Raw genomic sequence first — 16,027 nt, 5'->3', positions numbered from 1 at the left:
CTCCCGTTGAGGCAGGTTTCATCTGTAAGCGATCAATTGGAAATAAAAACCCGAGACAAGCCCAGCAGCCCAACACATGTGCAGCGACTAGGGCCGGGGAGGTGGCAGGAGCACCCTGCTAAGGTCCTGCATTCCAGAAGGAGTGAGGCTCTCGGGTCAGGAGCAGCAGGAGCCTGGGGGGGGGGGGTGGAGACCACAGCTGGCTTCTCCCAGGGGATCCAAAGCCAGAGTCCTTCTCTGGCAGGAGACGTCTCCTGCTTGAGCCAGCCTGGCACCTGTGCCGCCATCTGTGGGCGACCCAAGTAACATGAAGAGGAGAGTGTCTTAGCCAGAGAGCAGCTCTTGTATTGAGGTTCGAGAGTGACGTCTCAGAGGTCTGCAGTCACTGCTGGGTAGCAAGGAGGGGGAGCTGTAAAGAAGGAATTACAGCAGCAGCATTTTGAGGACTTGACGTTGATACAGCCATGACTGACCCAGCAAAGCTAGGTCCATAGAGCCCTGGCATCATGCTGGGAGCGCAGCGTGCAAACATGAAGCAGACAGGCTAGCAGGGAGATGCAGGCGGGAAGGCTGGCAAGGTAGCCTGCCCCAGACGGAGAAAGCCTTGACTATGGCAGGCAACCTTCCCAGGCCTTCCACCATGCGGAGGGAGAACACGGGGCCCAGAGCTACAAAGGTGTCACCGCACGGAGCAGGGAGGTGCCCCCTCCAGGTAGGCTCCCTGGCAAAATGGAAATACCCCCATGTCCTAGTTCTCAAGGCTTCATTTGGGGCCATGAGGGGGTGTGGGAGGTGAGGGCTAGAGAGGCATGAGACCCGGGACCCGGCAGCTGAGAAGCCATCTGAAGGAACTGACTCCCGGCACCACCATTCTGCCACCCCCACCAGTGCCCCTTCTGAGGCCCCCTGGGTGGACCAGCTGCAGGCCTACGTCCCTCACCCTTGGGTCAGTAGCACTCTTGGATAGGTCAGTGAGAACACGTGCAGTAGTCTCCCAGGGTTGGGCTGCTCTTAACCAGTTCCCACCCACTTGGTGGCTTAGGACAATGGAAACAGGGGGGCAGGGAGGGGTGCTCCAGCCCTTCCTCAGCCCTGTGGCCTCATCGCCCCAATCCCTGCCCCCATCTGTTCTGTGTGTCTGGGTATTTCCCTCTCCCGCCTCTTGTAAGGACACTGGTCATTGGCTTTAGGGCCCACAGGGTAATCCAGGACCATCTCAAGAGCCTTAATATCATTACATCTGCAAAGGTGTTATTTCCACATAAAGCCACATGACAGATTATGAGGTGAGGAAGTAGACCTGCATTTGGTGGGGGGAGCACCCCCCACACCACCTGTGAGTGAAATCCTCCCACCAGCACAAGCCCACCTGCATCCCCCTGCATCCCCCTGGCCCTTCCTCTGCCCCTGGATAGACAAATGAACACTTCACACACACGCACACACGCGCACACACGCGCGCACACACACACACACACACACACACACACACACACAGTTCAGAGAAGACCAGACCATGGGAGCCGGCAAACACACAGCCATTCTGGCAGAAGCAATGTGCCTTCAGCCGGGGGGAGAAAGAATGCCTTTCAACTTCCTTCACTTAATCACCAAAATTCTTCGTGATAAGAGATGCTGTGAGTGATTTGGAAATATGTTTAATAATTGATAGTAATTTCTCATAATTAGTTATAAATCAATTCACTCACAGAGGTGTTTATTTATGGACTTTCTGGGGACTCTCCTTACTTTTAAATACTTTGGGGTAAGTCATTGCAGACGTTTTAGCAATTTCCATGCTGTATCAGTTTGTCAAGTTGTATAATCCTTGGTAAAGGGCAGTAAATAAATATAATGCCTCTTTTCCCACCAAGAGATACAAATTATTCAGCAAGGAGTGTCTCCCGTGCATGACAGCAAGAGATCCAGGTCATTAATAAGGAAAGACTCATGGAAGAAGAGTGTTGTGCCTGCCCAGCATTCTAGCTACCGCTCGGCTATGCCAGAGGTCCCCAAATCCGGGCACATGTTAGAGCCACCCACTGAGCGTTAGGAAGCATGCAGAGACCTGAGCTACTCTCGGAAGCAGGATGTCTCAGGTGTGAGCCCAGAGCTTCCGAATTCTTTATAGTTCCCCGGGGGGTTGAAGGGGTGCCCTACTGGGACCTCCGCAGGTTGTCATCTCCAGTCCTACAGGCTCCTAGGCATCAGTGTTACCATCTGCACAATGGGGCAACCATCTGGCAAATTCTCACATTTGCAAAGTGCAGGAAGAAGTGTTGTCCCTCTGAGACTCTGTGGAAAAGGAGACAGAAATCATTGCATCTATGCTAGATAGAGGCTTACTGCAGGAAATAAAGTTCATTTAGGCTAATGTGGGGACGAAATTTCTCTCTATGACTTGACTCGTTTCTAAAGATCTTTTAGGAGTTTCAGACATTAAACACCCCCACCCCTGGCTAGGATCCCCCAGCTAGGCCTGAGTGGTTTGAATAAATCTCCCCAGTGATTCTAAGAAGACACCTATCCTTTTTCTGACCACACCCCATTCCAGCTGTGTGCTTTGTTAGATCTTTCTAGAACTTTCCCCCTAAATCAAAGTCATCCTAGAGCCTAGGGAGCTGTCCTTTGCTCACCTTTGTTCAGAAACAGCACAAAAGAATTTGCTCTGAGGGACCAGGGAGGATCAATTTTTACAAACCCCAGACTAGACAGCAGTGGGGGGCAGGGCAGCACACTCCCCGGAATGGACCAGCTTAGGGATGGCAGGCTATGTTCTCAGTCTCTCAAAGGTAGGGGAGTTGACACACCTCTCAGTATCCACACTTCCGTTCACCCCATGGGATATCCCTTTGCCCAGAGAAGATTTTTGCAGAAGAAAATAGATCACTGAGGAGTGAGGGACAGGTGTCATTCGGCTTCCTAATCCTAGTTCAGCACCCCCGTCAGATGCTTGCCCCGAATCCCACTGAGAGGGGAGTGTGATGAATGGTGACAAATGTCTGGGTGTGTCCAAGACAGGGGTTCCCTGGGACATGGGATTTTCAGTGCTAAAAGCAGGCTGTCCCGGGCAAACCAAAATGGTGGATCACCCTTTCTTCCAGAGACTTCTGTCATGAGCTTACACTACGTCCTAATGGAGTGTCTCTCATAGGAAGAGGCCATAGCCACAAAAACCAGACTGGCCCCCACCATAGCTGCCTCTGGGCCGTTTCTGATACTCCCCACCTAGAACCCATTCTCAGAGGGCACCTGAACTCAGCGTCACCTGGGTGCTGGCTGCATCAGGCTACAGGGGGACAGGGGACAGGAAAAGCTGGGTTGACAAAGGGCAGCTGGCAACAGGGAGACTTTTTCCTCACGTGTGTTTGGTTTCTGTAGGAAGCAAATCTTGAAGTTCTTGGATGCTGAAAAGGACATCTCTGTCCTCAAGGGGACCCTGAAGCCCGGGGACATCATTCATTACATCTTTGACCGTGACAGCACCATGAACGTGTCCCAGAACCTCTATGATCTCCTCCCCAGAACCTCTCCCCTGAAGAACAAGCACTTCCGGACTTGTGCCATTGTGGGCAACTCGGGGGTCTTGCTGAACAGCGGCTGCGGACAGGAGATCGACACACACAGCTTTGTCATAAGGTAACCACAGCAGGGGCTCTGAGCCCAAAGGGACAGGCAGGTTTACGGTGAGCATGGCCAGTTGTCCCGAGAAGTTGAAACAGGAGACACTGCTTGGGTTAGTCTCCGTTCTCAACTTCGTGCATTAGAATTTCTTGAGGTGTCTTTCAAAGTCCCAGTGTCCAGACTGCACCCCAGAGCAATTAAGTCGGTCCGAGGGGTAAGCAGCATGCGGCCCAGGGAGCCCACATGCTTCTGGTGTACAGCCAAGGTTGAGAATCCTTCACCCGGCACAGAGGTAGGCAGACTATGGCCCACAGCCTGTTTTTATCAATAAAGTTTTATTGGTGCACAGTCATGCCCATTCATTCTCATGTCCTCAATGGCTTAATTAGTTGGGCAGAGTTGAAGTGTTGCCAAAGAGAGAGCAAATGCCAGAATCCGAAAGTAGTATCTAGACCTTTAGAGAAAAAGTTTGCCGACCCCTAGATAAAGCCGCGGCCGACCCGTTGTCTGTTCAAGTTTGCAAACCTCTTGTAAGTGTTCTCGAAGGTGGTGCTCCGCTTGTAACTATATCCTGTAGTCAAAATCTGGGAAGTGAGGGGGTGGCAGAGAAACCTGGACTTGACCATCATTCTCCCTGAAATATCAGCTCTCACTCTTCAGTCTCCTGGGACCCATTTGGACTCAGTTACCACTGGCCCTGATACCTGACCCCCAACCCAGACAGACTCAGAACAATGCCTTGCTGTCCCCTGGTCAGAAGTAGGGCACCCAGAGCCTCGAGTTTCATCCCAAACAGTGCCCCAGCCCTGGCAGAAGGGCATACCGCATCTCACGTTTCCTCCGGGGCTGTCCTTATGCAAAGAGAGCCTTGTCCCGGGGCTTTGGGAAGCGGCCTTCTCACAGAGCACCCTGAACCTCAGGACAGGAGACTAGACGGTGTGTTTACTCCTGCGTCCACTGTGACGGAAGCACCACGGCCGCCTAGCTGCCGAACTTGGTTTAGCTTGTTCGCCTTTGCCAGATTCTTCCTGTGCCTGGCTCAGCCCCCACACTCAGCCCCCATTCTCAAAGACCGTGTAGCCTTCAGTCTACACGGAAGGGGAATGCAAGGGGGAAGGAAGCGGGGCAGGTGTCTGATGGAAGCCAGAGCAGGGGTGAGGGTGGGGTGGCAGGGGTGTTAAAGGTGCCGCAGAGGGTAAGAGTAGGGGGTGCCCAGCAGCATGGAGCGGGAGGCCTTCCTGACGGTGTCACACATACAAGCCATGCCTCTTCCTCTGTCACAAGCTTCAGGGGCGAGGTTTGCATGCTCCCCCCAGCCCTGCCCTAGCAATTTCCAGAGGCAACAGCACGTTCTAGCCAGCGGTTTCCGTCTGGGTGCGCTGACGCAACGAGATGAGCAGCGTGGTGTCAGAGTCCGGTCTGGGCTCTGCTGCTCATTTGTCACATGACTTGGGAGTGTGTCACTCCCCCTTGTGGACCTCGGTTTCACCACCTGACCTCGGTTTCACCACCTGTAGAACGAGCGGGCTGGACTAGCCATGTTTGAGGTCCTTCCGTTGGGAATAGCGTCTGTGCTCCGGCCCACGGCTCGCAAGCTCTGACCGGCCCAGGAGTCAGCTGAGCGCATTCACGGGCAGAGGCATCGGGGTGGGGCCGGAGACTCTGCATTCCTGATGCCCTCCTTGGAGAAGCACGGCCACGGCATGCTTTGCCTTCCGCCGGAGGTCGTGTCCACACCTGTCCACGGGGCCTTAGAAAAGAGGGCCCTGGAGCACCAAGGAGAGAGCTCCCCAGAACAGAGCACTGTTGTCCTTTGACCTTTAGGTCTGTCTCTGCACGTGGCTCGCACACACCTGCGTGTTTTCGGGGGTGGACTTGGGTGCTCTTTTGGGACAAGCTTACAAAGCCGCACTGCGTACAGACCCCTCGTGATGTCGAGTGGCAGCCCTGCCTCCTCCACCCCATTGGAGCCACTCCTTGAGACTCTTCCCACCTGGGGGATCTCCCACCCTCCCCTCGGGGGATCCTACAGGTCCCAGCTCCCACAAAAGGGAAATGGGGTGCGATGCCATGGCCACTGCCTGAGCCGGCACGTGTGAGTGTGCCTGGACAGTGTCTCCCACGATAGGGCACGCTAAGTGTTCATTCCCTCCCCTGCCTTTCCCTGGGGTGCAGGGAGGTCACCTCACGATTCCACGCCACCTCTCCTGTGGCATTTGCCTGTCTGAATGAGAGCTCTCCACGAACCCTGGGTCTCCACCCCGCCCACCTCACGCTGACCATAAGCTCCCCCAAAGCAGGCTGCTCTTGTCCATCTCCGGACGCCAGTCCAAGCCCGTGCCTGGCACAGACGAGGGGCTCCGGGCTCAGGCTCCAGGCTCGGGCTCCGGGCTCCGGGCTCTGTGAGATAACAGACACCAGGAGGGTCCTGATGGGATGTTCTCAGTCCCCGTCAGTTGAAGTCTTCCGTCACTTTGCTCTGCTCTGTGTTAACTGGGCCCCTCCTCTGCGTGGGAGATGCGGAGACCTTGCCCCCTCTCAGAACGCTCTACGCTCAACAGTGGGAAGACACCGTGCATGCAAAATGCAGTGAGCTTGCAAACACTCAGCCTTCCTGGGGGAGCTCAGGGCAGGCTTCTAGAAGAGGCAGCATTCGAGCTGGCCGACATTGGCAAATGAAAAAGGTCAGCAGGAGGAAGCAGCGTGAGGAAGGGCATGGAAGCAAGAAACTAGATTCATGGATCGCGGAGGCTGGGACTGAGCACAGGCTGCCAACCCAAAGGGCTGCTGGGAATTGGGGCCGGACGGGAGGGCTGGTCCCCGCAGCGTCCCCAAGAGCCTGCAATAGCAGGTTGAGGAGACTGCCTAACTCGGGGTCATATATGTACAGAATAAATTCCCAGATATTTGGGGATCAAAACTTCATTGTGTGCTCACCCTCACACACTCTCACGCTCACACACACACACACTCACACTCAATAGGGAGAGCCTAACATACCAACACCCCTTCACGGACAAATCACCACACTCGTCACCACGTTCATTAGGCACTTAGTGTGGCCCAGGTGTAAGCACTAATAAGCACTTCGTGTTTATTGACTCACGTAATTCTCGCAACAACCCTATCAGGAATGTTCTAGTTTGGGCTGCTTTTTGCAGGGAGGAAACTGAGGTGCAGAGAGCCACAGGTCCACGGCACGCTCGGGCGGCCAGGCTTGGGCTGTGGGCCCAGGCAGTCTGGCTCAGAATCCCACAGGAGCCTCCTCTCTCCCCTGCAGATTGCTCCTTACCCTGAACCTGTGGATGTGTTTCTGGAAGGGGTGGACTCCTTTCCAGCCCAGAGTCATGCCCATCAAAGCAGCACAGCCCACCTACAGCCCCCCCAGAATTTGCTTCGGGAGGCCTGGCCTGCTGTTAGATCAAGCTTACTCCCATCCTGATTCCCCCCCCCGACCACCCCCATAAGGAAAATTGCCCTGTGGAGGGGAGGGCACAGCAGGACAGAGCTGCCCCCATCATCCTCACTCAAGGAGTGGCCCTGAGACACGGTCATGGGAATAGCCTGGCCCTCACAGCCCTCCCCGGCCTGGAACACCTGCCATGAGCCGAGTCCCATGTTGGATGAGGGGGGGAGCCTGCCTCAGGTTGCTCGCAGGCCCAGGGCTCCCCAGAGTCTCCAGAAGGGCACGCAGACGACACCCTGACTGACCAGTATTGTAGCTGGGTATGCCCTTGCCCGTTTCCTCTCCCCTGAGCAACCTGGATGCCTGCTGGGCCAGGCTCCACATCACTTCCTCTCTGCCCCTCCGGCAGCCCCCACTGGCCCATCCATGATAGACTCGGATTGAATCCACTTCCCCCTGCTCTCAGGACCTGGAGGTTGGCCTGGAAGAGGCCCCAGGCTTTCAAGAAGGTCTTGGAAGCCTGGCTCAGCTGGGCTTCAGGACTATAGGGGTAATTGTCTCAAACCGTGGGCACGATAACAAGGCTCGTTCCTCGGAGGTCTGAGGCAGGGGCCCCTGAAGGTGTCCCAAAGCAGTTGCACCCCCTTGCAATGTGTAGACACGGTCAGAGATAGCAAGGCGAGGGTGGGAATGGGGGCCGTGCATATTTTAGGGGGTCTAGCCTGAGAACCAAACAGGCTTTTGAGTCAGACACGCTGGAGACCGAATCCCGGAGGTTCTCTTACTAGCTCTGGGCCTCTGGGCAAGTTACGTTGCACGTTCTGGCCTGGGTTTCCTCATCTGTAAAGTGAGGGGGATGAATACTGAGTCAGAATAAAGTGAGCCGACCTGTGCTGAAGGACCAGGGGCTGGTCACACCGGAGCGCAAGGATGTTAGCTTTCTTTCTGATCATCCTGCTTTTTCTCCCTAAATGTTGAAGGAAGAAAGTCCTGGCTTGCAAGGAGGGTGGGTGGTGTCGCTCTAGGTCTCATCACTTGGCAATGACCCGTGGCCCTGGTCTTCACGTCTCCAGCCTCTGTTCTACAAACGCTTATTCTAGTTTCTCAGACTTAATTCCATTGGTGAAAGGGCTCTTGCACCATCACATCCTCTGTGCAGGAAGCAGCCAGGCCTCCCCTGTGGCCACCTCAGGCCCACTGGCTTGCGGCACAGGCAAGAAGCCCCACTGAGCACACCCAAGCCGGACCCATGAAGGTGGGAACCCACTAAGCAGGCCTCTGGTGAGATATCAGAGGTTGCCCACCCAGGGTCCCCGGCTGGTTCAGCACGAGACTGCAATGGCCTTTTTAGTTTGTCCTCCCAGACCCAATTCCATGCAATGCAATACCTGCTACAACGTCATCTTATTGTGGTCTACCTGTTGCCTAAAATGCAAATTTGCCGCGTTACTCTCCTGCTCAAGAATCTTCTGTGGCTCCCTTTTGCCCTTGCAAGCACATCCATGACATACAGGCTCTGCTTGCCTCTCCAGCTTTGTCTCCTCCATACAATATGCCCCAGGCAGAGCGAATCACTTGCCTCTCCCTAAACACCCACATGGTTTCGCACCTCTATGCCCTTAGATGCATTTCTTATGCCTACAATGCCACACATAGCATGATGTTTCCTAAACTGCCTGGTCCTAAGAATTACCTGAAGGACTTGTAATTCGGCTCACCTGCTGAATCTGGATCCCCCCCGGGGAGAGACCCAGCGAGTTTGTACTTTTAACTACCGCCTGAGGCGATTCTTCTGCTCTGGCAAGCTGGAGAAACACTTCTTTATTTTTTTTTCTATTAATAATATTTTTTATTATGTTAGTCACCATACAGTACATCCCTAGTTTTTGATGTAAAGTTCCACGATCCATCACTTGCGTATAACACCCAGTGCACCATGCAATACGTGCCCTCCTTACTACCCATCACCATCCTATCCCATTCCCCCACCCCCCTCCCCTCTGAAGCCCTCAGTTTGTTTCCCAGACTCCATAGTCTCTCATGGTTCATTCCCCCTTCTGTTTACCCCCCCTTTCTTCTTTCCTTCTTCTCCTACTGATCTTCCTACTTCTTATGTTCCATAAATGAGTGAAACCATATGATAATTGTCTTTCTCTACTTGACTTATTTCGCTTAGCATTATCTCCTCAAAGGGACTAATGCTCATTCATCCTTCTAGATTTCCCTCAGTGGTCACCGCTCTGAGAATACCAGCTGAGGCTCCTCCTTCCCCTGGTAATATGACATTAGTTCACACTGAGATCTTAGTGAGGTCCAGCAGTGTTCTGAGTCCTGGGTGTGCAGTGACTCCTTTAATCCCTGGGAGGGGGTGCTGTTGGGATCTCCGTCGCAGCTAAAGAAACCGTTGTGCGTATTCCTTAGCTGTGGGGAAGCTCTTAGGAAGCCCAGAGAGGTTGAGTGGTTTGCCCAGAATCACACAGGTAGAAAGCAGCGGAGCTGAATTCTGAACCTGGGAGTGTGCCTTCAGAGCCCTCGCTGTTACCCAGCGTGGCCAGGTCACACCTGCCTGTAGCACGGTCGTCTAGTGGGCTGTCCCCTTCCTCCTCTACTGGATCTGGAACTCCAGAAGTTACTTCTTGTACAGCCCCCGGGACCAGCAAAGTTCTACGTGTGGTAAGAGCCTAGTAAACGTGCGTGTCGGGGAAGAAGAAGCAGGGATGACAGGAGGCAGGGGGGCGGTGCTGGACGATGAGGAGGAGGGGACAGGAGGTAAAGGTTGGATGAAATGAACTGTATGCAGCGGCGTCTCATCTTTCCCCAAAGGACCATGACGCCTTTCTCTCCGGTAGGTGCAACCTGGCCCCCGTGCAGGAGTACGCGCGGGATGTGGGGCTCAAGACCGACCTGGTGACCATGAACCCCTCCGTCATCCAACGGGCCTTTGAGGACCTGGTCAACGCCACGTGGCGGGAGAAGCTGCTGCAGCGGCTGCACAGTCTCAACGGCAGCATCCTGTGGATCCCCGCCTTCATGGCCAGGGGCGGCAAGGAGCGCGTTGAGTGGGTCAACGAGCTCATCCTGAAGCACCGCGTCAACGTGCGTACCGCGTACCCCTCTCTGCGCCTGCTGCACGCTGTCCGCGGGTGAGCACCCTCTCCACCGGGCGGGGGCCGGCGCTGAGTCTGGGAGGGGCTTGGTGGGCGCTCTTCCTTTCGAGATGCATTTCCATCCCAGCACACCGCTCAGCAAGTCCTCTGGCCTTCCTGCGCCTCGCTTCCCGGAGAGAGGAGGGGGCTGGCCGAGGGGTTTCCTCCGGCATGCCAGTTTTGACCTGTCCGCAGTGCCTGCCCGGAGAGCCGTGTTGAGAACGATCCTGCTGTGGCTGCCGCGTGGGGAATAAACCATGAGGGGCACGGGTGGAAGGAGGAGAATGTGCTGGAAGCCCTTGCGATGGTCTGGCTCAGGACTGATGGTAGCTAAGACTGGGATAGTGGTAGCAGAGAGGCCACAGGTGGCTCAGATTAGCTGGAAACTTCGGCGTAGAGGCCGCAGGATTTGCTGATGGGCTTTATTTAAGGACCTCAAGGAGGGGGAGAAAGAGAACCATCCAGAATGCCTGTTAGGATTAGAGCTTGGGCGTATGGGTGGACACTGGTGCCACTTTCTGTGACGGGAGACCCCGTGCCTGTTTGGGGGTATTAAATTTAGGCATCTTAAGCTCGAGATGCCTGTTTCAAATACACCTGTCCACACGCCTGACCTTGCAGCTTGGGGTCAGGCCCTGCATCCATTTGCTTATCCAACCATGTGGCAGTTCCCCCTCCTGCTAGTGGCACAAGTGGACGCATTGTAGAGACCCCTCCCCCCACCACTGACATTGAAATGCTCTTTACTGGGGCCCAAGCATAACTTAGTGTGACCCCGAGAAGCTCTCTGACCAGCCCACAAAGGGCTCTTGCAGTCCTCACAAAGGTGACCCCTGCGGCACCCAAGCCTATGACAGGCACTGGTCTTATTAGGGTGGGTTGCCAGCACAGAAACCCATTACCCCCAAGAAAAGCCGAGTGACACATTCAGTGAGAGGTGGCCACACTTGTGGCTGATGGAGCAGAGTGACAGTTGGCCACAGGGCACCCTGGAGCCACATCCCTTATCCTGGAGGTTGACCTGCCAGGCCTTCCATGAGCGTCCCCTTCATCCTGTCGCACCGGGGGTCTGCCACAGCAACCCCCATCTCACAGACTCTGGGCTCCATGCTTTAATTGTTGTCTCTGAGTGGAAAGAGGAGAGTCTTTATGTGGTTTGGGGGTCAGAGGGGATGAGAGGAGAAGGCCTAGCCCACGGTAAAGAGAAATAGTCCCTTGGACAGGGAATGGGCTACTCCCTAGAAGAAACGTATGCAGCCAGAGCTATTTCCAGCTATAATTGACTCACTTTCATCTGTCAAAATAGCATTAAGCACCAGTAATAAGCCCTTTAAACAAACAGCCTGTTAATCCTGGGATGGCAACATCTTCCCTTGCAGGAACTCCCGGGAGGAAATACAGCAGGAGAGAACGGGGCTGGTTTCTGCTTTTAGCAAGGGGAGGAGGGGGTGGAGAAGAGGTCTTCGGGGGCCTCGGAACGGATTTCTGCCAATGGCCCTCTCCTTCTGCAGGGTGCGGGGTCCAGATGGGCGTTACAGGAAAGGTGGGCAGTGTCTGTCGGGAGAGCAAGGGCTTGCCCAGACTTGGTGGGAGCTTACCTGGTGTTTGCTGCAAGAGGAGGAATGGGCTAGAGGGATGGGGACGGGGCACGCAGAACAAAGCCACAGGAGAAAAGACCAAGGGTTCCTAGAAAAGATGGCTGAGGAGGAAACTGGCCTAGAGGCAGTCTGGTCTAGCATGAGAATCGTGGGCTTTGGAGTTAGGGACACCTGGGTTCAAATCCCACCTCCATTACTCAGGTGGTGGGACAGGTCCCTTGTCTCCCTGAGCCCTGCTTTCTCTGTCCCCTGCTGGGGAACCCTGCCTATATCCGAATGTGTGTGTCCTGTGCCAGCCAAGGGAGACACACAGTCAGTCATAGCTATTGCCGCCAACCCCCCAGCAAGCATTAGACTTGTCCTATAGACTTAAGAGGTAAAAGTAGGACCAGAGGGTGAAGCCACAGGAAGGAGCCTCTATTTAGGCTCTACTTGATAAAGGCTTCTGTAGCAGAATGGTGGACAAAGTCAACTTCACCTGTCAGGAGTTCTTCACCTCAAAGTTCCAACGTGGACTGTAGTTTACAGAATAATCTTGTTTCCATATTTAAAAATCTATTGTTCAGTAAACCCTCTATTTATGAGGTGGGAGGGGATAAACTTTGTTATTGTGGTAAGACATACACAACCCAAAATTTACTGTTTTAACTCTTGTTAACTGTGCAGCTCAGTCGTGTTAAGTCTAGTCCTAGTGCTGGGAAACAAATCTCCAGAACTTTCTTATCTTGCAAATCGGAAACTCGATACCCATTAAACAACAAGCCTCCTTTTCCCCATCCCTCCCTCCAGCCCCTGGTGCCGTAAACTTTCTACTTCAGGCCCCATGGATTTGGTTACTTTAGATACCTCGTCCAAGGAGATTGAGACTGCCTTTGCCCTTCTGTGACTGACCGATGGCCCTTAAGATACTGTCCTCGAAGTTCAACCGTGCCGTAGCCTGTGTCAGAATGGCCTTCCTTCTGAAGGCTGAATAATATCCTGTTGAACGTATGTGCCAGATTTTGTCTGTCCATCCACCCATCCGTGGACATTTGGGTGGCTTTCACCTCTTGACTAGTGTGAATAGAGCTGTTGTCAACATGGGTGTGCGGATAGCTCTTTGAGACTCTGCTTTCAATGGCTGGATCCTACGGTAGTCCTGTTTTTAGTTTTTTAAAGAACCCCCATCGCACTTTCCATGGTGGCTGCACCATTTTACGATCCACCAGCAGCGCACGAGGGTTCCAGTTTCTCCCCATTTTCCCTGACACTTGTCATCCCATTTTGCCCCATCTTTGCCAACACTCGTTCTTTCGGAGTAGCCCATTTTCGCCCCTTTTAAGCGTACCATTGGATTAGAAGAAATTGGCCATTAGAGGAAAATGTAGCGGAAAATCTTTATGGCCTTGGGTTTAGCAATGGTTTCTTAAGTATCACACCAAAAACACAGGCAACGGAAGAAAAAAGAGGGAAGAGGGACTGCATCAAAATTCAAACTTTTCACGCACCAAAAAGCCAATATCTTCTGAGAGGGAAAAAACTCACTCATAGGACAGGGGAAATACTTGCAAATCATGTATCTGATGAGGGATTAAGATCCGGAGTATATGTGGGACTCTTACAACTCAACAGCAACACAAGTGAATCAACCCAATTTTTACATGGGCAAAGGACTTGGGTAGACTTTTCTGCAGAGTAGACACACAGATGGCCAGCAAGCACTCGAAAGGATGCTCAACATCACTCATCGTTGGGGAAAACGTAAATCAAAACCACAGTGAATCATCTCTTTCCACCCCCCTGGAGTGGCTGTTATCAAAAAAGTGGGAAATAACACACGTCGGTGAGGATGTGAGGAAATCGAATCCTTCTGCCTGCTGGTCGGAATGTCAAGTGGGGCATCTTAGTGTGTTCGTTCTACAAAGGTGGAAGTTGACGCCCAGACGAGTTGGGTGATTTGTACGAGGCCACCAAGCCAGCGAGGGGCACAACCAGGAAATAAAACATAGCCCCTCGCTCTAGCCAGGGCACCAGAGGCAGCAGATTCACAGCCAGCCAGTTCTGGATCTGGGGCCCCCGTCGGCTCAGTGGGCCGGGTGCTGTCACAGCACAGAAGTGGTGTTAGGAGACCACAGAGGGGAGCGGTGTATCAAGACTCCCTGGGTACGGGGCAGTTCTTCTGAGTCTGGGACCGTGTTCCCACCAGGCAGAACAAGCTGAAAGGTCAGTAGACCTGAGGGTCCCACCAAACACCTGCTGGCATCTGAGGCTTGACACGGTCTTGTGGAATCCCTGGTTGAGGCGCTCAGTGTTGTTCGCCCCTTGGCCTCGCCTTGGGCTTGGCCTCGGCCTCCCCCATTTCTTGACTGCTCCTTCCCATCCAAGCCGTCTTTCCGAGGAAAAGCAGCCATCCTCAGAGACCAGCTGCATCCACACTCCGAACGCAGCTGGGTGGCTTGAAATGCCCAGACATGTCCATACACGAGTCGTGTGCTCCTAGGGCTGCGGTAGCGTCCCCAGTCCAGCCATTCACGGGGAGAAAACTGTGAGAAGCTCAAGTAACAGCGAATAGGCTTGGCGCAAAGACCAAATGAGATCGTTTCTATAAATCATTTTAGAGCCCAGTGCTCTAATCACGTCCGTCGAGCACTAAGGCTGGCACATGGTAGAGCCGGGCTTCATGCGGAGAGACCACAGGACCTCAGTTTCAGTTCTCCTGGTTCTCTTATACATTTGTGTTTATTAACCTACTTACTATTATTAATTGTTAAAGTTGTAAGTGCCTTGAGGTCAGGACAATGGCACTTCATGCTGCGCCCCTGTCCCCTGCATGGTGCCTGATACTGAGAGAGCATGTGGTGACTGGTCAGGGGGTCCCCAGTGACTTTAGATTGAAGAAAGACATGCAGGAGAATAGATGAGGGGCACAAGTAACCATTCCTAACACTGCTGTGCTCGACGCCATGCTAAGCATTACATCATGTAATGAGAGAACCAGAACCCACATCCTATTTTAAAGACCACAAATGGACCCTCGGGTGGTAAGTAACTTGTGCGAGGTCGCATCGGTGAGAGACCGATTCAGGACTCCTCCCTGGCTCCCGGTCACCGCCCATTTGCCCCTGTAACAATAACCAGGAAATAATGACAGGGACCCTAGAAGAATAATGTCGGGAAGGCCAAAGCCAAAGTTTGAGCTTATGAAAATCTTAAGAAAAACAGAAAGGGGGCTGCTGGGTGGCTCAGTCAGTTGAGCCTCTGACTCTTGATTTCAGCTCAGGTCATGATCTCCGGGTGGCGAGATGGAGCCCCATGTCGGACTCGGCGCTGGGTGTGGAGCCTGCTTAAGATTCTCTCTCTCCCTCTCCATCCACCCCTCCCCTCACTGAAAAAAGAAAGAAAAACAGAAAGGGCATTTTATGTTTCAAGTAAATAGAACCAAAAAGTTAAGGGCAGGCAGTGTGGAGGCCACAAAGGACAGATGAGAACTGGACTCTTGTTTCCTCTTCTACACCCATCTTCTCAGCAAAGGAGAGCTGTCTTTCACCTGGATAGCATAACGAAGCCTTTGGTATCATTACTTACAATCCCTCTTCACCACCCTAAACCAGCAGTTCTCAACACGGTCCCTGGACCAGCGACATCAGCATCACCTGGGTCCTTGTTAGAAATGCAAATTCTCAGGCCCAACCCAGGCTTACTGAATCAGAAACTGTAGATCTGGGGCCCAGAAATCTGCATTTTAACAAACCCTACAGGCAATTTGGATGCACGGCGTTAAGTTTGAGAACCTCTACTCTCAACAAAACCAAGACCTATTAACATCCCGGGAGATATCACACACTAAGACCACTGAGCAGCTGGCCCTGGTCTTCCCCAAATCAGACAAAATTGGAGAAGAACAATCTGGAACAGGCCATCCTTGCCCCAGTTTTCTAAACATGGGGGAAAGATGGACTCCAGAGAGCTTGTTGTCAACCCCAAGCCAGAGTGTCAAATGGTTATCAGGGTAATGGCTCAGGAACACCTGAAGACAAAGAAGCAAACATCAAGGTCAGATGTCCTCACGAGAAGACACCAGGGCACACTCCCCAGGTCTGCTTTTCTGGGGAGGGTAGTAGACAGGTAGACTCAGGATCAGTGTGGTCATTTCAAATCTTGGTTTAAGTCGGATACTTAGACAAAGTATTTCTTGAGTAGCATGGAAAACTGTGACATTTCAGGGAGTAAAAGGGAGCAAATGTTAAGTCTCTTCTTAGAGAAACCTTGTAAGA

The 16,027-nt window shown here is 53.2% G+C and overlaps 1 protein-coding gene across 1 annotated transcript in view; it reads left to right on the top strand.

Annotated features, from left to right (window-relative positions):
• The window catches only part of ST8SIA2 (ST8 alpha-N-acetyl-neuraminide alpha-2,8-sialyltransferase 2), a 63,738-nt gene that overhangs the window by 38,044 nt on the left and 9,667 nt on the right, over positions 1-16,027 (top strand). The window contains exons 4-5 of the mRNA XM_040642610.1: positions 3,382-3,639; positions 9,880-10,173. Of these exons, the coding sequence (XP_040498544.1) occupies positions 3,382-3,639; positions 9,880-10,173 (552 nt within the window). The remainder of the gene's footprint in view (positions 1-3,381; positions 3,640-9,879; positions 10,174-16,027) is intronic.

The sequence above is a fragment of the Ursus maritimus genome, unplaced genomic scaffold, assembly GCF_017311325.1.
Source record: "Ursus maritimus isolate PB19 unplaced genomic scaffold, ASM1731132v1 scaffold_27, whole genome shotgun sequence".
In the NCBI taxonomy this organism is placed as follows: Eukaryota; Metazoa; Chordata; class Mammalia; order Carnivora; family Ursidae; genus Ursus; species Ursus maritimus.
This window is presented reverse-complemented; position numbering and strand designations above follow the sequence as displayed.